Genomic DNA, 26,262 nt, shown 5'->3' with positions numbered 1-26,262 from the left:
CGCAAACCTTACTGTGAACTGCACGTGGGAGGGATCTAGGTTGTCCACTCCTTATGAGAATCTAATGCCTGATGATCTGTCACTGTCTCCTATCACTCCCAGATAGGACCGTCTAGTCACAGGAAAACAAGCTCAGGGCTCCCACTGATTCTACGTTATGGTGAGTTGTATAATTATTTCATAATATATTACAATGTAATAATAATAGAAATAAAGTGCACAATAAATGTAATGAGCTTGAATCATCCTGAAACCATCCCCCTGGCCATGGAAAAGCTCTTTCACGAAACGAGTCCCTGGTACCAAAAAGGTTGGAGACTGCTGCTGTAGACCCAGCGACTCTTCTCTGGATTGTCTGGGTCGACACTGCTTGGGATGCGGGCAATTCTGGCTTCCTCCTTTGAGGATGCAAGCCAGCCAACCACTCTAACCTACTTTGTGCAGTTGGGGATATTTTTTTTTTTAGATAAAAGTAATCTGAAAAGGAACAGAACGAATAATAGATTTTATGCTGGTTTTCAAGAGCTTTATCCCCTTCTTGCCTTCTCCATCACCAGTAGATTGGTGACTCCATTACCTTTTCCTCCCAAGCCACGGTCCATCTGTTTCTCTCTCCCTCTTTCTCTCCCTCCCTTCCTCATCTCCCCTTCCCTATCTCCCTTTCTTCCACTCTGTCTCTTTTCTTCTCTCTTTAGTTCCGGTTTTCAGGGCATTTAGAATTAAATGTTTTGTTACCATCTCAAACTCAATTTATCCAAGATCAATAGCTCCTCTTCCTGTGCAGCCAGTAAGTTCACTGCCAGGTCCACAATCAGGTACATCAGGACTCTTCGCCTTGCCCACAAGCACAAAGCTATTCAACAATTTTTTTTTTTTTTACCAACCCAAAGGTTTTTTAATTTATTTTTTGTTCTTTTGTGACTATGGAAATAAAATATGATTAAGAAACAAACTGATATAATTTGTACCTCAAACAATCATGACACGAGTTTACCTGTATAACAAACCTGCACATGTACCCCTGAGCCTAAAATAAAAGTTAAAAAAAAACAAAAACAGAAAAAGAGCTAACATTTATTGAATTCTGGATACTCTACATGCTTCGACCTACATGATTGCCAAATCATGTTTTACAAATTAAACTAACCTATTGAGATACACTGGGTTGTGTGCTGAAGGGCTCATAAGAGGGGCTCAAGCTGCCCCTTTGCTGAGAGCCACGGTCGGGGGACTGGAGGAGCATGTATGTATAAAGGGTGGTGATGAACCCCAGGCAACATAAAAACATTACTGAGCAATCATTTCAAATAGGAAGCACTACGGGAATTCCTAGGAAGAGAGAGTGAGACTACCATGAAACGATCCAGTTCCAGATATTCCTTACAGAAGATTGGGGAGAGAGATGAAGAGGTCACGATGTATATAATGTTACATATCACTGAGGATTTGGGAAACAAAGACAAAACATCATAGTTCCATCAGCCTCACAGTAATCACTGCATTCATCCTATCTATTGAGTGCTTGTCCTATTTCAGCCCCAGCACTCATTTACCTCCCCACAATACTCCTATGAAATAAGTTATTATTTTTATCATTATTGTTGTATTATAATGAATGTGAGGAAGTTGAGCCATAGAGATTAATCCATCTAAATTCACACTGTTAATAAACTGGGGAGCCAAAATTCAAATCTAGTTCCTCTTGTTAGCATTTTTCGCACAAGTCTCTGCTTGTTTTGCATAAGTGTTATTACAATCTTCCTTTTTTGTTACTTTTTCACTTACGTTATTGTATAAATCTAATGATCATTTTGGATAGCTACATAATATTTCATTGAGTCATTTGCACCATCAGTTACTCAACATTCCACTATTGCTGGCTAGTTAGCAATATTTAATGAGAGTCTATCATGTGCTGGGCACTGTGTTAGCTAAGAAATAAAACTGACCAAGATGAGTATGCCTAATGCCTAGATCTTGGTTGCTAATACTATTATTCGATAAAAGGAATCAGGGCTCCTGGGAGATGATTCTAGGGCTTGGCGGGAAATAGACAAGCGGAATCTCTAGCATCTTGCAGTGACAGAAAGTATAAGGAAGTGCTAAACACACATCCACACTGAAGGGAGCATGGCAAGGGACACAGGAGCCAAATGAAAGAAGTCTAAATGGCCAAAGCCAGAATCCTTTGGGAGCAACAAAATAACAAAAGCAGCATTGGATTACAACACCAAGTAAAAAATCAATATCCATAAGTCCATACTGATAAATAAATGATTGAAGAAATACATAAATGGGAGAGTAGAGACAAATCTCCTGTGCTTTAGACTTTCAAATAATTTCATAGATGCTCGGCCTTCCAAAGCATGAAGCATAACTCCCCACTTCTTACATGTGAGCTACACACATTGACTGTCTTCCAAAGAGTACAGTATAAAGGGGAGGAAAAAGTGGAAAATCCTGACAAATCCTATCTCAACCAGGCGACGAAGGGTTACAGCAACAACGACAAATCATGTTCCTACTATAAACCCTTAATATTATGTGATAAAAATGGAACTTTACCTCTGTGGTCTTTTTCCCAAAAGCCCATAATTTCAGTGTAATCATGACAAAAACATCAAATCATTCCACTCAGGGCCATCCTGCAAAATATCTGACCAGCCCTCCTAAAAACTGTCAAGGTCATTAAAAACAAGGAAAGTCTGAGAACTGTGACAGCTGAGTCATGTCTAAGAAAACATGACTACTAAATGCAGGCTGATATCCTAGATGGGATTCTGAACATAAAAAGGACATTAAGTAAAAACTCAGAACATTTGAATAAGGAATGGCCTTTAATCACTAACTACATATCAATATTGGTTCATTGGCTGGGCACGGTGGCTCACGCCTGTAATCCCAACACTTTGGGAGGCTGAGGCAGGTGGATCACGAGGTCAGGAGATGGAGACCATCCTGGCTAACACAGTGAAACTCCATCTCTACTAAAACTACAAAAAAAAAAAATTAGCCGGGTGTGGTGGCTGGCGCCTGTAGCCCCAGCTTCTCTGGAGGCTGAGGCAGGGGAATGGCATGAACCCAGAAGGTGAAGCTTGCAGTGAGCGGAGATTGTGCCACTGCACTCCAACCTGGGCACAGAGCAAGAAACTCCGTCTCAAAAAAAAAAAAAAGAAAAGAAAAAGAAAAAAAAATTGGTTCATTAATTACAAAAAATATGCCATGCTAGTATGAGATGCTAACAACAGAGTAAAGTGTCCAGAGTATACGGGAACTCTCTCAATTTTTCTGTAACTCTAAAACCGTTCTAAAGGGAAAAGTTTATTTTAAGGTAAAATAATAATAATAATGTCCCAATGCAATTACAAATAAAACAGCTATATTTAAAAAGTGACTGAGAGACAGTCTTTGCTTTTGAGGATCTCACAGTCTAGGAACACAGGTACAAAGAGTGTCTACGCAACAGAGAAAGCACGAACATCAAGGTCTGCCCGGGGAACTCAGGGTGGCCAGAACAAAGGCCTTTGGCCACAGCATGTGTGGTAAGCTCAGAAGAGGACTATCTGAGCTATGATTTGATGTTTCCCGGTTGCTAAGGGGAGTCACTAGTTTTATTTCATCCCACTGATGAAATTCCTCTTAAATTCTCCAACTCCATTAGCAAATCCCTTGTCCAAATCCTGGTGATTTCATTGTTGGACTAGTATCATGTTCTTTTTTCCTGGCTTCCTAGTTTGTCTCTACTCCATTAGGACAATATGGCTAAGTATCTTTTCATATTCACCATGCTTATTTCTATTCTCCTACAACCCAAAGATGGACCTTCACCCTCTATAATGTTAAGTGTCTCGTTATTAGTTTCAGATATCTAGCAGGTAGGCCTAATCTACCTGTCCACTCTTACCTTTACCTGTACCTTCAATTCCCACCCTCCTACTCAGCTCCTCTTCACCATCTCAGCCCTCACTCATGCACGCACTGCTATCTCTGACACACACAAAAACCAGACACTTCCTCCATTTTTATATTAGCTCTTCCATCTTTCCATTTCAATATGTAGTTCCATCTCCTTCCTTAGTGTTCCCTGATGAATCCCATTCATCTTTCACATTACAAACACAATTCCAGACATATCTTCAATAAACGTACACAAGCTATACTGTAGTTATATATTTAAAACAATTATCTGTCTAGATCTCATCCCTGAAGTCCAACCCACCCCCTTTACTCCCAGAGTAATACATTGTTCTTCAAGCACAGTAACAATATCTATTATGCCTAGACCATCCTGTAGTCTATTTAGAAGCACACAAGATAATACTGACTTTAGGCACTAGTAAGTACGAAGTACAATTAACAAAGATTAATATCTCCTCAGCGCCAAAAGTAGGCCAGATGGAAAATGCCACCAACATTAAAATCTGTGTGATACAGAGAATTATTTCTTACAAATTTATCTATTTAAAGGAAGACTATTTAACACGTCTTTGAAAGGCTATATAGACAGTTAAACAGAAATGTATGGTGGTTTTGTACCTTATTTCACTGACATGCCAGTCATTAATGTATTCTGATCAATGAAGTTATCCAAGTTTATAACTCATAAATCAATATTTTCCTTTGAGAAAATACAAAATCAATGTAGACAAATAATACACATATATAAATATTTGATTCTATTTATTTCTTTGGCAAAAGAGAAAAATAAAAATCCCACAAGCAACTAAACGAAGGTTTTCAGCTCACAAGTTGGCATGTATTTTATGATGACAGATTGTTGCAACTGATCAAGGTCATAGATGGAGCCAGCCTTATGTGGCCAATTCCTACAGACAACCATGACAAAATCCACAGAGTGACCTTGAAAGGTATCTTTGGATGTGCTGCTTGGATGAAGGCTTTTCCCACTGCTAACTGGAGTAACTCATAGCACAGGCAGCACACAGGTGTTGCATCAACAGTTTCATTTGCTGTGTACCCTCAGCTTTTCATGGAGATTTTGTGTTGATTGAAAGCAATAGCCCAAGAACTTAGGGTCCAAAAATGCTGTCACCATTTAAGGCCATGTACACGTGCACCCTCCTCCCCAACACACACATACTCTCTCTCTCTCTCTCTCTCTCACACACACACACACACACACAGCCTAAGACAATTAGGAAACAAAGCTGCAAAGGCAGTCCCTCAGATCTGGGACATCATTTTGGACTGACAGTCAATTTAAATCCTATTGGAATCTTTTATAGGTGGTGTGTGTATATTAAAAAAAAAAATTTAAAGCTCAAAAAGCCATGGGATGCACTCTACAGGAAACTAGACAATTGATCCATGAAGACCAGAAGCACAGATGTTTAAAGTACATCATGTGTGCAGCAAGTTAGCACTCTTCACTTCATGCTTCTGGAACTCTGGATGAAGCAGCACTAAGAACACAAAGTCTGTTTGTCTGCTTTGAAAACTACACCAGCAGAATGGACTCCTCAAAGTTCTCAAGGCAATGATTTGAATAACTGGCTGTCCTAGTGTGTACTGGATCACTTCTCCGAGGGAGGGCATCTGTATCTGGCCTACTGGCGTCACATGTCTGGTTGGTTGGGTAAAAGTCGTTCCCATACATGGAAAGAGGTGAATTTCTTCATGAAGTTTAAACTATTTGACCCTCTAAGGATGAGGAAGCATTGCTTCCAGACAGAAAATTCAGCTTATCTCAAATGTTTGCTTCTGGAGCATCTGAGAGGATATGGCCAATGACATGATGAGAACATGTTGTCCCTGTAAAGAACTGCTTCCCAGAACTCTGCAACCCCTGGACTTCACCAGGGAGCTCAGGGTCCATCAAGAGCTTTTCTTTGACTGGGATATTCATTCCATGTATTCAAGTTGAAGCCACATTGTACTTTTCCAAAGGGTGAAGGAAATTATAGAAATGATTGAAAACACAAAACAAGTGGTGAGGGGATTCTGAGCCTGCACAGAGGCAGGCCAGAGGCGGAGCTGGGGGTGGAGCTCATGGAATTCTGTTACCACCCACAGAAGGAATTGGGGACTAAAGCAATGATTCTTGCCACTTCCCAGAAATTCTCAAACAAGAGCTCTGTCCAAGGAGATAATATCTTCTGAATGTACTGGCAGCCCCAGGAAGAGACAGGAACACCAGCCAATGGGGTCAGACTTAGGAGAAAGAAAGAATGAGGTCTTTCAGGAACCTAGAGTGCAGGGTGATTCGATACTTGAGTTCCGAACGCTGTCAGCTCCAATTGACAAACAGGTAGAGCTCCAAAATTTCATTTCTATATTAGTATTTAGAACTTGGAATGGCCTGTCCAATAGAAACAATGTTAATAGGTGGTGGTTTGGTCTCCAGATCAGTCAAATAGCAGTCTCTCAGCTGCATTATCAGCTGAATAGGCTATTGTGGGCTGGTCTGGGAACCTGACCACAACTTAAAATGTTGTTTCTATGGGAAAACACATTCCACGGCAGGCAACCAGAGGAAAACTTGGCCACTCAAACCTACCATGCCTCAGCTTAGTAAGCTGCCCAGTGATCTATGAGAACTGAACATCTTAAACTCGGGCAACTCCACACAGTCCTGAGAGGACGGCCAGAGTCAGAGCCATCCCAGCCCAGGCTTGACACCCTTCTGGACCCCCTGCATGAGACCATTAGGACCAACACAGGACATCCACAAGTCCATGAATCAGAGACTTAAAACCTGGAGAGTTCTCATCCTCGATGCACCTGACTTATTTTAAAGACCAGAAGATTCCACCCCATCAACGACTATAACATAAAATCAGTATCCTGGACTGGCTCACAGATGGACTTCAGTGAGCGATTTCTAGCACAAGTGGCTTACACGTGAAGCAAGGAAGCAAATCTGTTTTGAATCCTATTTGCTGACTTCAGTCTCATACCAAAATTATTCAAGCATTTCACCTCTCCTAAAACTGGAAATTGCCAGGGTTTTATTTATTTATTTATTTATTTGCAAGTTTCTTAAATAAAGCAAATTCAGATTTATCTTTACAATCCCAACACCTAACACAATACTTGAATCTTAAAGGTTAGAGTTTCATTTACCACCAAGACAACATAAGTTAACGAGAATTCTGTAAGAGTAGTATTTAATTTATTTAAAAAGGTGGATATGTTTATAAGAAACTAAGTTTTAAAAAAAGATCCAGCCTGGGTAACATAGCAAGACCCTATATCTACAAAAAAATTTTAAAATTAGTCAAGATGGTGGCATGCACTTGTAGCTTCCCAGCTACTTGGAAGACTGAGGTGGGAGGATCACTTGAGCCCAGGAGGTTGAGGCTAGAGTGAGCCGCAATCACGCCACTGCACTCCAGCCTGGGTGACAGAGCAAGACCCTGCCTCAAAAAAAAAAAAAAAAAAGAAAGAAAGAAAGAAAAGTGTAATTACCAGTAAGAAATCAATATCATTTCATCTACTGTTTTAAATTTTAGAAAATTAAAAGGAAAAAATCAAACACATAACAACAATTACTCATAAGTGGAATACATGGGGTACGAGAGTGAAATTCTTCCATGTTTCAGTTGCATCATTTAGAAACATTTATAGCTACAAAAGCTTCAGAGATCTTACAGCTCAAACCATACTACACGGCAGTCAGCAGGCCATGGATCTTTAAAACATTTCTCTGTCCAGCCCTCCCATCAAAACAGGGACAATATTGTTGCTCAGGAACAAAAGTAAATAAATAAATCACTGACAGATTTTAAGTTTCTACAAAGTCAGAAGAAGTTAGGTAAAAGCATGCAGTTGCTGAGATTATTTCATTGAAATTAACACTTCACAATATTGGCAGTCAAAACCTTCAGTTTTTTTTTTTTTAAATTTTGCGATTGAAACAAAGTTGTAAGCATTTATTTTTAAACATTTAGATATTTGGAAAATTTTTAATAAAGATAGTCTAATTTAAATTTGAGGGAATTTAACCAGATTAGTACTTTAGTCCACGTGAAGTCATGCAGTGGAATAAAAATAATAATTAGCAACTATTAGACAGCTTTAATTTATAAAATTTACTCTTCTCCCAAACCCTATCAAGAAAACGTATTGGTGTGCTCCTTCTCAGACGAGGAAACTGAAAATGTGAGAAGTGAAGTAATTTTTCAAAGGCTACACAATGGAAACATCATAAATCCCTAATTTAAAACCAAAAGATTTTATTAATAAAACATTCCAAGGTTAGTGCTAAAGATTTTTAGATTAGAGATTAAAACGATGTTTCCATAAATACTCCAAAGAGAATGTATTCTCTTTTTTGTGTAAACGAATTTGTACATCATTTTTTGTGCTCTGATTTCTTTTACTAGGTTTGCAAAAGAACTAAGACAGTGCTTGGGAAGCGCATTAGAAAAGGAAAACAATGTAAACAGAACACATTTTAGGAACATTCACTCCTATAGACTGGCACTTCTGTTTCCTAAATAGTTTCTGCATTTCCCAGTAGAGAATGAGTATTCTGTCCTGCACCCTCCAGTAAAAACATTAGTCAGCTCTTAACATGCTCAATGTTTGAGGGACTGGGTGTGTAGGGAGCACAAGAAAGATTCAACATGTGGATAATTCAAAACCTACTCAGAGCTGGCATTGGAATGTGTTAGTACACACACTTCAACATGGGTGTAGCTTGTCTTTTGAAAAGTAGCTCTAAGCAAAACCATCAGGACACGCAGGCAACTGTCTGACCCAGCTTAGGAAGACAATGAGCTGCTCGAAGGCCTGCGTGATCCAATGATCTTCTAAAAAAAACCCTCCAATTTCACGTCTCTGTGACTTAATTCAGAGGCTGCTGGGATGTTGTCCATTACACAAAGTGGTGACTCTCCTCATTCCAATGGCCAGCACAGTTCTTCTCTGAAATCCAACCCAAAAGATTTCCCTCTCAGTGTGAGTGATGCCAGCACTGTCCTCTCAGCACCCTTCCAGCTCCAGAGAAGATGTGACAGTATTTGTGTTTCAAGCTATAACTAAGCAGAGCAGGTGCTAAATGCCAGCACAAAGCTTCAACATGACAACTTCTGAAGTGGTGATGATGATGTCAAAACAGAGAGAAATACATCCATCTTGAATACCCAAAGGGCTTCCAAATCTCTGTAGCAGCACCCACTGACTAAAAATCAGTTCCAAAAGACTGTCATTTCACCCAGAAGTTTTCTATCAGGTAGGAATACATGAGGCCTTAGAGAATGATGGACATGTTTCACTGACATGAAACACACGGAGAATGTGCCTGGCACACAGGTACACGCACATGCACCATTCCCCACAAACAGTTGGGGAGGAGCTCCTGGGGCAGCTCTCATCCCTATCTTCCTTTCCCCGATGGGGACTGGGTGTACCAGTAATTTTCAGAATCTTTCATTTGAATCACTAAGACTGTACTTGTTCCAATTTCTTGGAGAGGGGGGAAGCATTCCTTAGAAAGCAATGCCGAAATGAAGGTACAAAAATTCACGTCTGAATGTTAAAATCTCTGCAAATATCTTCTTCCCCCCACCCCATAGTCCAAAATCTTACCAACTTTTCATAAGGTTCTTGCCTGAAATTCCTTACTTTAAAATAAAAACACATCGAGTGCTTCTATCTCGACACTCACAAAAGATCATGGGATAAATGAACCTTTGCAGAATTATTTTCTTCCCTGTCAGCCCTTTCAAACGCCAGGTTCCTTCTGTGTGAATTTTCCACAATTTCATAGCTCATAATAGCCAATCCTTACTCTTAGATATTAAATAATTTTTCTACAACGAAGTCGCAGATAAGAAAATCAGATCCAGCATATTGCAAACATTACTGGCTGTGAAGTGTTGAGCCTAAGTTCAAAACTAGGAGTAAAACTTTACAGCATTAGTACGTCAATAGGAAATGACAGAATTTGAATATCCCCATTCTGCCACCCTAATAAATAGATCTAGAAAATGATTGTCAATGGCTGCTAATAACACAAAAAGAGAGACTGGTAGTAATGATGTCCCTCCTAATGGAAGGACACATACCACTTATAAAGTCTTCCTGACAAAAAGTTAATTGAGTTTAATTAAGCATTTAGCTCTAACTAGCAATTCACAACACACACAGGGGACTGAGAAACATGATAAGACCATCCCACTGGCATGCAATCATCACTGGACTGCAAGAAACTCTCCAACAGTGAAAGCCATGTGTGGTCCAAGAACTGGCCAGCGCTGGTCTACAAACTAGACATTACTAGTCTATAATGAGATAAGGAGCTTAAGCTAGAATCTAAACCATCTCACTGCTTCCTTCGTTGAGGAAGTCTCCCTAGGAATAAAATATAAGCTGAACTAAATAGTGTGCTTAGTGACATATTCTGGATTTACACCCTGGTTTCTCATCTCATCATGGACCAGAAACAGGAGTTTGTGGACTGGCATCTTAAGAAGCACTGCTGTAGAGGACAGGAACCTATTTTTTCAATACATAAATTATAAGGAAAAACTGACAGGGGGACAATCTATATATTCAAAAATATTTGAGACAGATCAACCAGTTGCAAAATATGGACTTTTTTGGATCCTGATTTGAATAAACTGCAAAAAAACAAATAAAATTTATGACTCAATGAGGACATTTTAAATATTCGCTGAATATTTGATAATATTAGAAATTAGTGTTCACGGTAAAGAGACTAATATTACTGTGTTTATGTTTCTTAAACAGCCCTTACCTTTCAGGACACACATTGAAATATTTAAAAGTAAAATGATTTTTCAGGGATTTACTTCAAAATAAATGCAATGAGGGAGAGAAGAAGTAGATAAAACAAGATCGACCATTAATTGATAAATGCTGAAGCTGGATCATCATTGTATTCTTCTCACTAGTTTTGCATATATTTGAAATTATCCACATCTGTGTTAAATAAAATTCTTTTTCAAAAACACAGACTTGCAGGAGCACCTGGCCTAGCCCATCCTGATATCCAGTCTCCTACATGCCGTCATGCCACACTTTTGTTTTCTGTTTTCATTCACTTGAAGAACCACCTTTATCTGTTACGCAGCTCAACATTCCTGAGAGGGAGGGGACCTCCATTAAGAGACAATAACAGTCCAATCCCAACATGTGTGCCATGTTAAATCAGTGGCAAGAACTAACCAAAGTGTTTCTACTAAGTAGCCAGCTACTAAATGAGGTTGCAGTTCACTAGATGGGGAATCCAAGAACAAATGACTTCACCACACCTGTGCAAACAATTAACATATTGGTTCAGGGGATAGATCCCCTTGGGCATCACAGGTCCTTTTTGACATGACCCATTTTCATAAAGACATTTTGTTTTGATGACAAACATAAACCCATCAGTTAACAAAAGATGTGTTTTGGGGGAGGGGGTTTGTTTGTATCAGGTTCATAAAAAGGTTAAATTTGCATTTTTCTGTGCATAAGTGGAAGAATTCTTATGGTCCTGGGAAATATGAAATGGTGGGAGGAAATCAGTTAGCAAAGAATCCTGGTACGTCTTCTGACCTTTCAATGTGTGAGAATGTGTGTCAAACAACCTATTTTCAAGGAAGGTCTCAAACGCAAATGAGCAGATGAGTCAGTCTGCAGTCAAATTAGACCCTGCTGTCTTCTGTCAAAGTTCAATAATGTCTGGATTAAGTTAGAACTGCTTACAAGCAAAAAGAGAAAAAGTGGTTTGCCTATCTTTGTAAAATACCTGAAAGGTTTTCAAAACTTTAAAAGGAAAAGTTTATTTTATTTGAGGTTTATTTTTTTTCCCAGGAAGTTGGTAGAGCACAGAAAGTATCTGGTATTTATTTGTTTGATTTTATATTCTTACTTTTTTTTTTATAAACTTTCTGTTGGTGATGGTGTTATTTACCCCAAGGGGATGACAGACATTAAGTAATTTGAACATTTTCAATGGCAAATAGAAAAATAACTATTATCTGTTTAAATCGTTCCTTATTTAAAACACTCTACTCTTATTTTTACAGGCTGTGAATGAATATGAAGCAACCGCAATTTCTTAGAGTTTACTGTGAATCAGTTAACCAGAGCTGGCATGGAGGGTGCAGCATATAGGAACTCTACGAAAGCTATGCCTAAATTAAGATAATGTATGTTTTGTTCCACTCTCACGGATGCTCGATAGTTTCAGATCACTCTGAAAGTCAACTCTCATTAAAATCAAAATGAAAATCATTAAAAGAAAATTTACAAATAAAAAGATCTTCAATTCCTCAAGAGAAAGAGGACACAGAAGAAGAAGAAGAAGAATGAATAAGAATCTCTTTGTAGTAAATGAGCATTATGTTGCTGCATGGCATGAAGTCAAAGGAAGGGAACGCTCAATTAGAAAGTGGCTCTTCCCAGGGACTGCCAATCTGAGTCAGCCTGTCCCCAATCATGCATGCAAGGTCTGCCCACAAAGTACCCAGAGAGGACAGTGATAACAGAGTGGGTGGAGGGAATACTGATGCTGTGGAAAAGGGAGCTTTCTCCCTGGGAGTGCAGATGTGTTGTGTTTACCCATCCAGCATCCCTTCCCCTTCTCTGCTAACCAAACTCTTCTTTCCTAAGCCCATTCTACACGGTTCAGGCAGGACTAACACATGGCTCAGTCCTGACCAGCTGGAGCACCCTATTTCTTTGGTGACAATGAAGGGCGTGTGACTGGGGCAATGCCGGAGTTCTCCGTGAGATCTGATATGCGGAATCCGGAAAAGAGGGTTTATCTCTTTACCTCTGAGATTGTAGGTTGAAAGGCAGTGTGGCTAAGAATTGCGGGTGGATATCTGGGCTACCCAATTATACCCGAATCCTTACTCCAACAGAGGCAATTAAAGCACATTTCAAGAATGGCCCACTACCTTGCCATGAAACAATTCTAATTCCCAGGGTATCTCTGCACTGCTGCCAAAGAGAATGGTTTTCAACCCAGTCCTTCCATTTACTAAAATTTAAATTCTTTTCACGACATCTCTTTTTTTAAAAAAAAAAAAATGTGTTAGTCAGGAAAGAGGCAAGGCCTATTTGACAGATCTGCCAGTTAAAAAATGCAAACTTTTTTGGAAGAGTTGAGGGGGTGCATGTTCGTAAGGAATAATATTTAGTAAGTTTGTTTCCCAATGAAGACAACGCAATTTAGGGAAAGAGAAAATTTAAAAATAAAAACTTATCTCCAAACTGCCTTTAAGTATAACCAGATCTCCACAGATAAAGTAAGTTTCCATTAAAATTACACTTTTGAATATTTTAAAGTTCAGGTTTGCCTCCTGTTTCTGAATATAATCATTTCTATGATGAGAAAGTGGAGACTGTGGTATTCAGATAGGAATGATTATCTAAATTTTTGCTTTAGCCATAATAAATAGCCTGTTTGACTCTCTGCCTCATTTTCCTTATCTGTAACAGCATTATAATTATTTGCATCATCATAGCTAAACATGTCAGGCACAGTACTGAGAACTTGAAATGAACCATCCCATTAAATCTTAAGACAACACAGAAAGATGGGTAATTTAATCGCATTTACAAGTGAAGAAACTGAGGCCCAGAGAGGTCAAATCACTCGTATGAGGTTTCCTCCTGGTAGGTGGTGGAGACAGTATTTGACCCAAAGCCTATTTCCACACTACCAAACCTCCCTGAAAGTGTGGCCAATGGTTACTAGCAATCATTGAAAATGACTCCTTGGTCCTTTAAAATATGGTCCCACAATCAATACCAGTCTACCCCACTACCCACCACCAGGCTCAAATAGGAAATAGTGTGAGGTAATTATAACATACACCCCAGCCACTAGCTCTGGGTTTTTATGACCAAACTGTCAAACATTCCTAGCCAACTCTTCAGGAAATGTTCAGGCACTTTCTCAGATTCCAGCTACAACATCGACTATGTGGCCCTGGGGAGTACGGAGCTCACAGGGTGGTAATGGGATATAAAATTTGCAAACTTGAGGTCAGTGGCCTCAATGCTGGGGTGTGAAGCACCAGCAGTCCATGAAAGATTAAAAAACTATTTGTCAATTTAAAGGCTGCACATCAAGTCCTTCACTGAAAAGCACTTGCCCACATCTCCTCAAACATTAACCCCATCGGTAAAGGGAGAGAAAGATATTCCAAATGGCAGTTCTGCCTAGAATCATTGGGAAAAAAGGTAATAATATCAACAAGCCCAAGACAGGGTGTTCATTCTGAAAATGAAGCATTGGGTCCTATTCAAACACAGCTAATGCTCAAAACATAGTTGTCGCTAGGAGTAGGCAGATGTTTTACAATATTATTAGGGGAGATGATATGGAAGAAAACACAAGAATTCGAGAATTTTTTCCTTCTTTAGCGTGTTTATTACATGAACTCTTAATGTATAGTTTGGATAACTGAGCCAGCAAGTTATACAACAAGAGACCAAGCTTAATCACAGACCCAGAACTGCCTTAGTTGATCTCAGGTCATTTGACTCTGACTGCCAATTCGAAGTGTGAGTATGTGTGTGGTGGAGGGTTTTGGGGAGGAGTCATGCTTCAGACTCCCAGAGAAGACTATTTCTCTTTTTCCAACCACCTGACTGATACCCTCATTGACAACTGCCTCCCTCAAAACGTCCCACCCCACCCAATCCCTTCTAATGTGGAGGTTCCCACTGATAGCAGGGTAGTACTAAGAATCTAAAACTCTACTACAGCATCACCGCTTCAGGGTTGACCACTGAGACTAACCACACTGCCTAAGGTCAAATAAACGAGAGAAAGAAAAACATCCATGCCCACAGGATTGATAAGGTTTGGTTATTTCATGCACGGCGGAGAAACTGCAGATACCAGTCAACCTCTTGAGGGTAGGAAAACAAAGAGGCCCAATCTATCACCCAACCACACGCGTCTTAGGCCAGCTCTCGCCACCACGTGACTCAGGTTCCACACCTACGAACCGGAGAGGAAAATAAGCACCTTGAGCACTTGTTCCTGGACCTTCTCTGGGCCTCAGTTTCAGCATTTATACATTTCTAAAATCTGTCCTACTATAACTAATTTGTAATATGAATTTTTATAAAGATGGAAGGTCTGGCTATGGAAGAAGATATGAGCCATAATTTCAATGGCAAAAACAAAAACATTTAAAAATAAGAAGGTCTTTTAAAAGTTATTCATCAAAGGCACAAACCTATTAGAGTCTGATTACACAATCTTACAAATGAGCACTGAGCGAACACGGGAAACGATACACAATAAGCCGTTATTTACAGGAAGAGGAATGCATCAAACTTACACAGTCCCATATACAGAGGTGCATACCAGACAATGGATTAATCTGCGTTTCCACTGCATTCCTCTGCATGTTTTCATAGGAATCTTTTCTGGCATCCAAGTGTCTTTCTTTTATGCCCTGACTCTTCTCCATAAGCTCTCTGTCCCCTAAAGAGGCTGATGAAGACCACAGGTCACCTGGTCCCAATGCTGCCGGGAGTGAAGGGGTTGTCATCAGTATCTTTCAAAACCCAGCGTCTGCTCTGTCCAGCCGAGGTCCACTGGGTGGCAATACTCTTCACTCCAGACCTTCTCCCAGCTCTCTCCTCCTGCCTCCCTCAGGCTTTCTCCTTCCCTCCCCTAACAAAAACCTTAACCCTGTTTTTCTTTTTGAACACCCCAAAATTCCCAGGTAAAAATTTTGTATTTTACATAGACCTTGTTTACTTTTCTTAAGGTTTTAACTCTCATTTGATATTCCTATTCACCCTATTTTATTTGCAGCACAGCTTATGAAATTACTTACAAAAAAGATGAGACAATGACGATGAAGAAAAAGAAGAAAAGGAAAAGATGGCAACAAAGAAGGAGAAACAGAAACTGAAAAGGAAGAAACAAACAACAAAAAACACACAAAATGAAACCCTGCCTCTGGAATACATTGCCTTTATTAATAAAGATATTACCATACTTCAGTTCGAGGCCATGAAACTTGACAGCAGACAATGTGTCTGTAGGGCAGACGTAAATCCCGTCTCCCAACACCAACATCATAAAATGGTTGTACTATATTTGGAATTAGATGTGTTTGGATACTTATATTTGAATGTAAGTATGACTGATGGTCTAGGAATTCATAACCCTTCAAAATGTTGAACCAAACCACTTGTTTAAAGGAGCAGTTCCCCACTCTGAGCCTGCTTGCTGTCTGGAATACATCTCCGGCTGGGAATGGTGGAGATAGGGATTTTTGCTTTCTCTCTTCCGCTCTAGGGGAGCTGAATAAATAAGAGTCAGTGATAACTGCAACCAAAAAAAGTCACTTAAGTTGAAAAAGCAGTAGTCACAAGAAATTTAAAACTAGGATTTGATATAGGATAAGACACCCACAATCCAAACTTGACTATATTCCTAATCCAATTTTATTCTGTTGACAATGTGGCTACTCCATTTATAACAAAATAATACAGTTCAGCTCATTACAACACCAATTCTATTAGCAACTGCGACCTATTTTTGCTTATTAGTTATAACCCCTAATTTAAAAAAATTGAGGTGGATTACACCAACAGATACATACATTTGAGGCTGTAAATAGAAACTGAAAATAAAATTTCATACAGAAGAAAGTTAAAACATACCAAAGTTAATAAATTAGAGTGATTGCACATTAAATTTATTTTATGTATAATCTTAAAAGCTAATTTTCTTAAAAGCTAATGGAAAAAGGTTAGATGTTTTAAAATTCTCATATTTGAATAAAACAAAACATACTGGTTCATTAGGAACTTTAATCTTATTCCTGACAGTTGTGAGTTCTTTAAATGCAGAACTGTGGACAAACTAAGAACAATGCCCTAACATTAATCTAACAGAATATGCAAACGCAATATTTATGGAGCTTTTTCATTCTGAAGTTACAGCAGCAAAATACAAGGAGGCATCCTCAGTAGGGAACTAAGCCGATCGAACTTGACCAAGTTAGAATTAAAACTTAAAGCATCTGATTAGCCTTCTCAAAGATCTATTGCCCTACAGTGGTAGCTGGTCTCCAAAGATGGCTCCACTTCCTCCCTTCCTGGCAGACGTGTGCTGCTCCTCACATTCAAAGGTAAGTCTTAATAGTCAGTCCACACCCTTGAATCTGGGTGAGGCCTATGACTTGGATGGAATTCCAGGTCATGCAATTCCAGGCTAAGTTTGAAGAAAGTCTGGTAGTTCCCACTTTTTTGCTCTTGAGAGATCCTGAGCTGCCATGGAAAAAGTCTGGCTATGGTGGAAAGACCATGTAGAGAGGCCATGTATAGAAAGGGGACAAGCTGAGACTACATAAAGGGGAATCAAGGAATCCAGCCAATGTCAAGGACATATGAGCCCATGTGACCCCAGTCAGCCAGCCCCCAGCCCTTCGAGTTAGCCTGCGGTCAATATGTGGGATTAACACATGTGACCAGGGTCAGGAGGCTGCTGTTCAAGATCCAGCCCCAATAGACACTCACTCTGAGCAAGGCCTAGTCGCTGCATCTGGGGCTCAGTCTCCCCATTTGAAAAAAACACATTCAATGGCTCCATCCCGGGGGCAGGTTCAGGCAAGTGACTGCATGAGAGAGAGAGCTTTAAAACTTGGAAAGCCCCCAGCACAGCCAGACAAGTGGCTCTTTGCTTTCTTTATTCCCCACCTCAGTGGGTCCATTTAGATAAACCACACCCAAGTAAACACGGCTGCAGGCGCCAGGGCCTGGTCACAGAACCAGATGCATATGTGAAGAAGTCATACTGCCTGTTCCAGCCCAACTGACATTGTGGGGCGCAGAGACAAGATTCCCCACTGTGTCCTGTCTAAATTCCTGAGCCACAGAATCATGAGAAATAATAAAATTGTTGTTTTAAGCCACTAAGTCTGGGGCAATTTGTTACGTAGCAATAAAATAACCCAAACACTCACAAATGAAAATACTTTGTTTCATGGTAGTAGAGGGCCTAGGCCTGATCTCATTTCCCTTTATTCTCTCTTTATGGTGCTACAATGATTTTGTATATGGTAAGTTTGAATATATATGGAGGTGGGAGCATTCTAGGTCCTCCTCCCCTTTGTCTTTCCCAACCAACTAGTCAAGTACTGTCTGCATTAATTCTGGAACCACCTGAGCCTCTTCTTTCTTCACCCCTTTCACTGAATTTGCTCAGCCCATCACGGACTCTCACTGTGACTCCTATATTAGCCTCCCAAATCCAAATCTCCCTGTCTTTAGTTTCTCTCCTCTCTAAGTCATCTACCTTTCACACCTCTACCCAGTGGCAAAGATCTGATCATGTTCCTATCTTAGAATCCTTTACTAGCTCCCCGTCCTTGCCTTTCACAACCATCAGTGATGTTTATGTTTCCACTAGTCCCTCACCTTTCCCTAACAATGTCGCTACCTATGTATGAGCTCACAAGATTGCTCAAGGTTGCCAACTGCACAGCTCCAGGGGGCACTCGTTTCATAGACTACACTACAAACCATGTCACATGGAACCACGCCGTTCCAACCCTGCCCAACTGCAGTCAATGTCCTAAGACCACAGACACTTCATATCCCTTTCCCTTGATGTATTTTTCACTCATCTTTCCTTTATTTCTCAGCTATACTTACTCGAAGCTCTAGTTTATATAGTTAACCATACCCAGTCAATCAGTTCATCAAAATTGCTGAGTTCAACCATCAAAAACTATTCTATTGAACACATGCCACATGCCCTGTTCCTAGAGATAAATAAAACAACCAAGATCTCTGCCTTCAGCAAGTTCTCACTCCTAGTACAGAGCCACTTTTTATCACGTAGATCAGAGGTTGTTAAACTTTTTTCTGTAAAGGACCAAAGAGCAAATGTTTCAGTTCTGTGGGCCATACTGTCTCTGTCGCAACTACTCTACTCTACTGCTGTAGGGAGAAAGCAGCCATACATAATAAGTAAATAAACAGGCATGGATTTGTTTCAATAAAACTCTGTTTTCCAAAAAAGTGAGCTTGTTGACCACTGATAATTTTTTTTTTTTTTTTTTTTTTTTTTTTGGTTAGACAGGATCTTGCTCTGTGGCCCAGGCTAGAATGCAGTGGCATGATCATAGCTCACTGCAGCCTCAACCCTCTGGGCTCAAGCAATCCTCCTGTCTCAGTCTCCCAAGCACTGGGACTACAGGAATAAGTTACCATGCCCAGCCCTAATAGACTTTCACTGTAAAGTCACTTCTGATCAATCCCATTCCCACAATGATGCTTCCCTTGGCTTGTAACAGCATCTGCCTTCAATAAATGTTGAGTCTTTCCACATAGCAATGGTGGGAGAAGATTCTTGGGAAATGAAGGTATAAAGGGCATGGGAAAAAAAATGTACCATCTACAAGATTTATTGTAACTGAAAAGCAGGAAAATATTAAGATTAAGAGCTCCAGCTATGAGGCTAGATTTCCCAACTCTACCACTTACTAGTTTATGTCCCTGGAGTAATTACTGAAACTCTGCATCCCTTGCTTCTTCATCTGTTAAATGAATAAATAAGCTTAATCTTCCTCATAAAGGACTTACGTTTTAAGGCAATTAGTATGTGCAAAGTACAATCGTAAGTGATACCTCAGAGTTTTTTTCTTTTTTTCTTTTTTTTTTTTTTACCATTATGGCTGCAATTTAATGTAAAAAATTGGGCTGAGCTTACAGGCAACCAAGGTAAAAAATGAAAAAGAAACAACTAAATAACTCGTATGACTGGTCACGATTTAAGACATATACCAATTTCCACTGGAAAGAGAAATACTTCTTGCAACCCTATTCAGAGAGAAATTTCTCTCGGGGGACATGACAGCAAGAGGGTTCTGAACAACATAAGGAGCAATGCCTCCAGCTCAGAAGCCCAGACAATGCCCAGCAGGCTGCCTGCAATGGTTACCTACCACCCTCATACAAGTCAAGGTCTAATATTAAAATATAATACACACGCTATACAAAGTCCCATTGGCTCTAACATCCTATGATTCTTTCTGTTTTATTAATGCCTTTGCAGAAAGTTTCTTGTTGGACTAAATAATACTATGTGATTAACCATACTTAGGATTTGTGAACTAGCATGAAAGAATATTAGGAATTTTAAGTGGAATTTTACCAATGTCTTGGGCCTGCATTTTTGTCCGGTGGAATGAAAAACCAAAACCATAACTAAAATTAATGGAGAAAGAAAAGTTAACATTCAGTTTTGTCTTTAGAACTTAACCTCTGCATACCTTGGCTCTCATATCTGTGAAGGGAAGCTTATGAAAGCACCCAGCTTGTAGAGTGGCTGTGAGGATTCAATGAATTATCATATGCAAAACAGTAAGAACAGTGCTTAGCATATAGAAGTTATCTAAATGTTTCCTACCATGGCTGCAATTGGTACTATGTATTTGCTTAGACTTAATACCAGACCCCCTTTCCAAGGATGCTACCCTTCTGTGCACTTATGGTTCCTGAAGTACTCCCAGGATCATGGCGTAGATGTCTCTGGCCTTCCACAGAACTAAACTCTAGCTGGCATTCAATCAGGCCTTCTTGAATTAATGAACTTTTTGAAACCCCACTTAATGATACGTTAGTGGTAAAATGCTTATCATAGGATTCTTGACTTTGATGGTTTAACAATCTAACGAGAAAATCGACTTGAACATCACGAGACACTAAACTGTCATGCGCCTGAGTTAGGCCACAGAACTCAGGCCTGATACATTATTGATGTCGGTTCCTTCAAAGAATCTCACGGGAAAAAAATTCTAAGTTGCTTAAGCAGGCCCATTTGCTGGGTTCGCGTTTAAAAACAAAGAAATTGTTAAAAGAATGTATTTCTCTTTCAAGAAAACATTTTTAAAATCTTATTTTCACATTGAAAATAAAGCTAAAACTCCCAAAGTGGTTAGGCTGATTGTCTGGCTTATTGGAAGAAAACCAACAAACTAGTACATGAATACTGTAATAATTTTTTAGTATTTTGCTTGATTAGAGTCATCAGTATAATACTATAGTTTTTAAAGTATGTGCTCCACAAGACAATAAAGGAACATTTTAATATTCTTTAAAATTCCAAATAAAGCTGAAGGGAAGTCTGTACTCCATTTCCATCAGCTCTCATCTCATTTCACCATAGGCTGATGTATGTTTTAATTAATTTGTATTACCAACTTACACATTTTTATAAACAACCTCTATGTCTTCAATATTACAAAATGAGTCCCGTAAATAAAGAGTTTGTCTCTACCTTCTTGTTTCATGTGTGGAATTGCTGAAATCTTCTATTTAAGAATACTAAATCCTTTTTTAAAAAAAAAATTGTGTCCCAATATTTCAGTTTAATCTTTTCAATAAATGGAAACTATACCTCTGCAGGAATCTTTTCCCATACTTAATTATTAGCCCATCTGACTTCAGGTGAAGTCTTAAGGTCCCCTTTACAAAGTAAAATGGACTTTATAAAGTCTACAGAACTTTTTCTGGATTCCCTATTACAGCTCTTTATTTTAATAACAGACTTCTACATAATTAATCCCTTGGAGTTTGCCATCACATAATCTACCCTAGGTATGAACTGTTCCATGTGTATTTTTCTGGCAAGAAGACCTCTGGAAAAAAATAAACAAATAAACAAAGACCAAAAGGAATCGCACACGTTGACAAATTGTGTCAAATACAACTGGTCTCATGTACCTATAAACCACAGGACAAGGGCAGAATTCTCAATCCATCTTCTCCAAGGTTTGGGAAAGGAGATCTCACTGTGAAGAACCTTTCCCTTTGACAGAAAACAGTAATATTTCCTTACTTGGGAGCTAAAGCGATAAGGCAGTCATAAATAAATGGTGCATAACTACTGCTATTCAAGTACAGTTGGGTTTTTTTTTTTTTTTTTGGACTGTCTCCCACACTTTTTGCCTAATCACAGTTTAGAATTTAGCTGAGAAAAATTCCTATGAATTGAAATTCAAACAAATAACATTAGGATTGTATTATTTTTCATAAACCCATTTCACATATCAAGCAGTGCCCAAGCAAAAGAAAACTACTATACATGTATTATTTCACAGTGTTGAAACTTGAACAATTCTCATTTGAAAATAGAAAAAAACGCAATTTTTGCAGAGTGGATGGGGACCACACTGATTCCTTTTTTAAAAAGGATTTCCTGTAAAAACAGAAATTGGCAATTTACTCTAAGAAAACACAGCAGAAGCTGGGAAGAAACTCGAGGATGCCTAAATTTCCACTGTGGAACAACTTTCGCTGCCCAGTGGGGAGAGAAGAAAAAAAAAAAAAAAAAAGGAACACCTGCAACAGGGTGGGAAGAGAGGAAGATAAGCTGGGACTACACATCCAGTGAGCAGAAAATGAGGCCGGTTTCTAATCCAGGAAGAGAGGGAGCTGGCAAGAAAGGAACATATATATGTGTTTTAAGAAGAATAGCAAGGCGGATTTTGTAGTTACCTGCCACATCAGAGAAAACCAAGAAGGCAGTATTTGCTGGAGAGAAGGAACCAGTGCACAGCAGATACTGATGAGTTTAAAGCACCTTTTAACTAGAGGAAAGATTAGTGAGGTGCTGAAAGTTGCTGCCACCAACTGGGCATCAGGCAGACTCGGGGGTTACAAATCACTTTCACTTCATAAACTGTGCATTTCCAATCAGAATGGTAAACAGGTTTCACTATAGTCAAAGAGGTGAGTTTTGAAGCTGGTAATATTTTAACAGACAAAAACAGAAATTTTAAGCAATAACTGGAAAAATGTAGTACATAACTGCTTTTTCTGATGATTTATACAGCAGAGCACCATTAAAGGATTTATTCATATGAGACTGTAATGGCAATAAGCAGAGGGAATAAATTTAAAATGTTATTCAAATTTTACACGAGAAATGGAGTTTGCTTAAAATCTATGGGAAAGCCTTTGATCCAGCAATTCTATTTTTACTAATTTATACCACATATAAACATGTGTATGTAAACACAGGTATGCAGAAGAAAGTTGGTAATAGCAAAAGACTCAATGTAATCTAAAGAGCCATCACTAGGGAACTGTTTCAGCCACATAATGAGGTTCTATACAACAAGAAAATGGGGTCGGGTGCGGTGGCTCACACCTGTAATCCCAGCACTTTGAGAGGCAGAGGTGGGCGGATCACTTGAGGCCAAGAGTTTGAGACCATCCTGGCCAACATGGCAAAACCCCATCTCTACTAAAAATGCAAAAAATTAGCCAGGCTTGGTGGCATGCACCTATAATCCCAGCTACTCTGGAGGCTGAGGCAGGAGAATCACTTGAGCCCAGAAGGTGGAGGCAGTAAGCCAAGATTGCACCATTACACTCCAGCCTGGGCAACAGAGCAAGACTGTGTCTCAAAAAAAAAAAAGAAAGAAAGAAAGAAAGAAAATGCACGTAGTAGATCCATATGAGTTAATAGATGGATGAATTAAAGATACATAAAAAGTAAAGTTCAGAATATTGCATGTACAGTATATTCCATGTATTAAAAAGGATACACACACACATATGTGTGTATGTATACATATATATTTATGTGTTTATCTGTACATGCATACATATGCCTATAAGATTTATAGAAAAATACCCAAGAAAATGGTCTCTGAAAGATGGCAGGGAAATATTTTTAATTGTATATATTTTTAAATTATTACTTTCACCCCCACCCTGTGTGTGTGTGTGTGTGTGTGTGTGTGTGTGTATAACTTACTATAAAATCTTATAGTTAACATGAGAATTAGGAACACACATAATTACAATTCTATTAATACCCTGTTTTTAGGAAGGCTTTAAAAATAGTTTGCAATAGGATAAGGTCTGTGTTAATGATCAAATACTGTGAGGAGCACAGAGAGGTATCTCTCTATAATCACAAACAAATGTAAAACCAGACAGAGAAAGTACTAGTGTGAGTAAAAGTGTGGCATCCTGTTAAGCAACAAAGTAAAGCTTAGTTTCTTTTTTCACATTCAGTCTGTGCCTCCCAAGGGAACACACTAGTTGGTGACAGCCCACAGAAATGAGACAAATGTCTGACCAGGCCCCACACCTCCCTGAAGATCTTCAGTGACAGAATTAAACCTCCACTTCCTTTATATACAGGAGCAATTCTATCAGAATAGATATTAAGATAATATTATGTAGGAGAAATGTATTTTTGAAGGAAAAATACTGGACTAAATGAGGCCCTCTTGAGAACATATGAAAATCAGAGCCTTAGTCTACTTACTGAACTTGCCATGTGCCTTGCACACAGGACAATAAACGTCTGCTGTCTGATCAGGGTCAGGCTTACCATGATAAGCAAACTTCCTTCCAACATTATCGGAATTCTGGGTTCCAGAAAGGCCAAGATGAAACCGAACTAATCGTAACTATGTTCTGTGCTATTTTATCACAGCCTAAGTCCTTGGCTCTTACAATCATCGTGCCCCTTCTCCAGACTAGGAGTCAAAAACTGGTCTGGTGAGTTTACTGCACTTTTTCTTCTCGTATCTTCTCATATCTCATATCCACACAAACACAAATTTTACTACATATACATGACTGTAACACCCCATAACAAAAAAAGAGTAAGGGAAATGATCAGCCACGTATCCAAGTGGACACCATCACTTGGTGGCCCAGAGCCACATAATAAAGCTCCACTCAGGAAAAGAGCATCAGTCAGGATGGTAAGGATTTAATACAAAATCTCCCTATATATACTGTCAGAGTTTACTTAACAGGCTCCTCCAAGAAGACAAAAGGGGTCATTGACAGTCCATCCTGCTGTTTCCATGGAGGCTTTAACTTAAACAACTGCAGACAAATTTCTCTTAAAGGAAATGTATTCCCACTGTCCTTCAATACAGGAAAGTGACAACCCTTAGTCAACCCGCCTAATTTAAATCTTTCCGGCCGAAACATCTATAATAGCGGCATGGGAAGCCAGTGAAATGGTCAACTGAATGTACATAATACAAACACTATTAGTTAAAAATACCCCCTTAAGGCCGGCCACAGCAGCCTTACTGCTGCAGCGAAACGGAGAGACCCACACAACCCAAAAAAACCAGTTCTCAGAACCACTTGCCCTGTTCTGCTTCCAGTGTAGACATCTAAAGGAAGCACTGCCCGGAAAACCCAATCCGTAACCGTAAAAAGCATAATTTACGGAAGAGTCGACTACTCTTGTGATTTATCCTCTGACTCTCATGGGAATCCCTTCCTTTCCTTGCCCCCTTTCAAATACAGCATCTACCAAGATGACCCCAAGGAAAGTACTCTCCTCTAGACACAACCAGAATTGGTATTGCAGGGAAAGGAATGGGCTTCTCCTCTTATCCCACTCGCAACTCCTCCCCTTCTTCCTCAAGGAACCCTTCTCGCCTCCCAAAATCTGCCTCAACAATGGCCCAAGATTCCTTTCAATCCCGTCCTCTCCTTTGGGGCAGAAATCTTTGGGAGTAGGGGCAAGGTAGTTTAACCACGAACGGGGTGGGGACTAAACAACCCTAGCACCTCTAAGGTGCCCCCAGGAGGTCTTGCCAAGGAGTCTTCCACAAGGAGAATCATCCTGCCCGTTGTTCTGCATCTTGAAACTTGGGAGACCCACACCAAAGGAGGGGACCGGTTCCTTTACCCTTTAAGCGCGTCGTGTCCTCCGCCGCCTCTTCTCTTGGCCCGACTGGCTCTGGTTTCCTTCACGTTCCCAGCCTCCAAATTGGTGTCCGCCCCATGACTCGTGTAGGACGCTAAAAGCACGGTAAATCCCAGGAAGATCTCCAGCAGGCCCCCTCGACGCATGATGCCGAGCCGCCGCCGGCTCCCGCCGCCTCCTGCCGCGCCCGGGGCTCGGTCTGCGGCCGCCGCTGCGCCCTGAAGCGCACCGCGCCGCCGGGGTCCCGCTCTCCCGCCGCCCGTCCCCCGGGCCGGGCTCCTCCCGCCTTCACCAGGCGCTGCTCCCACTTCAGGCGGCCCCTGCCAGCTGCAACACAGAGACAAATCCCCGAGGCGGGGAGACTTTCAGGGCATCGGGATGCTGAAGCCTCGCGCTCCCCATTCCCGAGCCCAACCCGTGCGCCGCCTGCGCGTGGCGCAGTTAATTTGGGTAAGGGAAGACCGTTTGGTCCACAGCTGGCTGGAAAGCCCAGGCCCCCGCCGGCAGCAGCCCCGGCCAATCCCTTGGCCTCCCGGGCCCCGCCAAAAGAGCGCGGCGCAAAGTACCCATGTCCCCAGAGATCCTAAGTCCCGGGCGAGCTC

General features: G+C 40.2%; 1 protein-coding gene across 1 annotated transcript in view; it reads right to left on the bottom strand.

Annotated features, from left to right (window-relative positions):
• The window catches only part of LOC116272788 (fibrillin-1), a 236,939-nt gene extending 211,075 nt beyond the window's left edge, over nucleotides 1-25,864 (bottom strand). Inside the window, exon 1 of the mRNA XM_031661595.1 lies at nucleotides 25,643-25,864. Coding sequence (XP_031517455.1) covers nucleotides 25,643-25,806 — 164 coding nt within the window. The 5' untranslated portion in view covers nucleotides 25,807-25,864. The remainder of the gene's footprint in view (nucleotides 1-25,642) is intronic.
• Nucleotides 25,865-26,262: the final 398 nt, after the last annotated feature.

The sequence above is a fragment of the Papio anubis genome, unplaced genomic scaffold, assembly GCF_008728515.1.
Source record: "Papio anubis isolate 15944 unplaced genomic scaffold, Panubis1.0 scaffold20, whole genome shotgun sequence".
NCBI classification, from domain to species: domain Eukaryota; kingdom Metazoa; phylum Chordata; class Mammalia; order Primates; family Cercopithecidae; genus Papio; species Papio anubis.
This window is presented reverse-complemented; position numbering and strand designations above follow the sequence as displayed.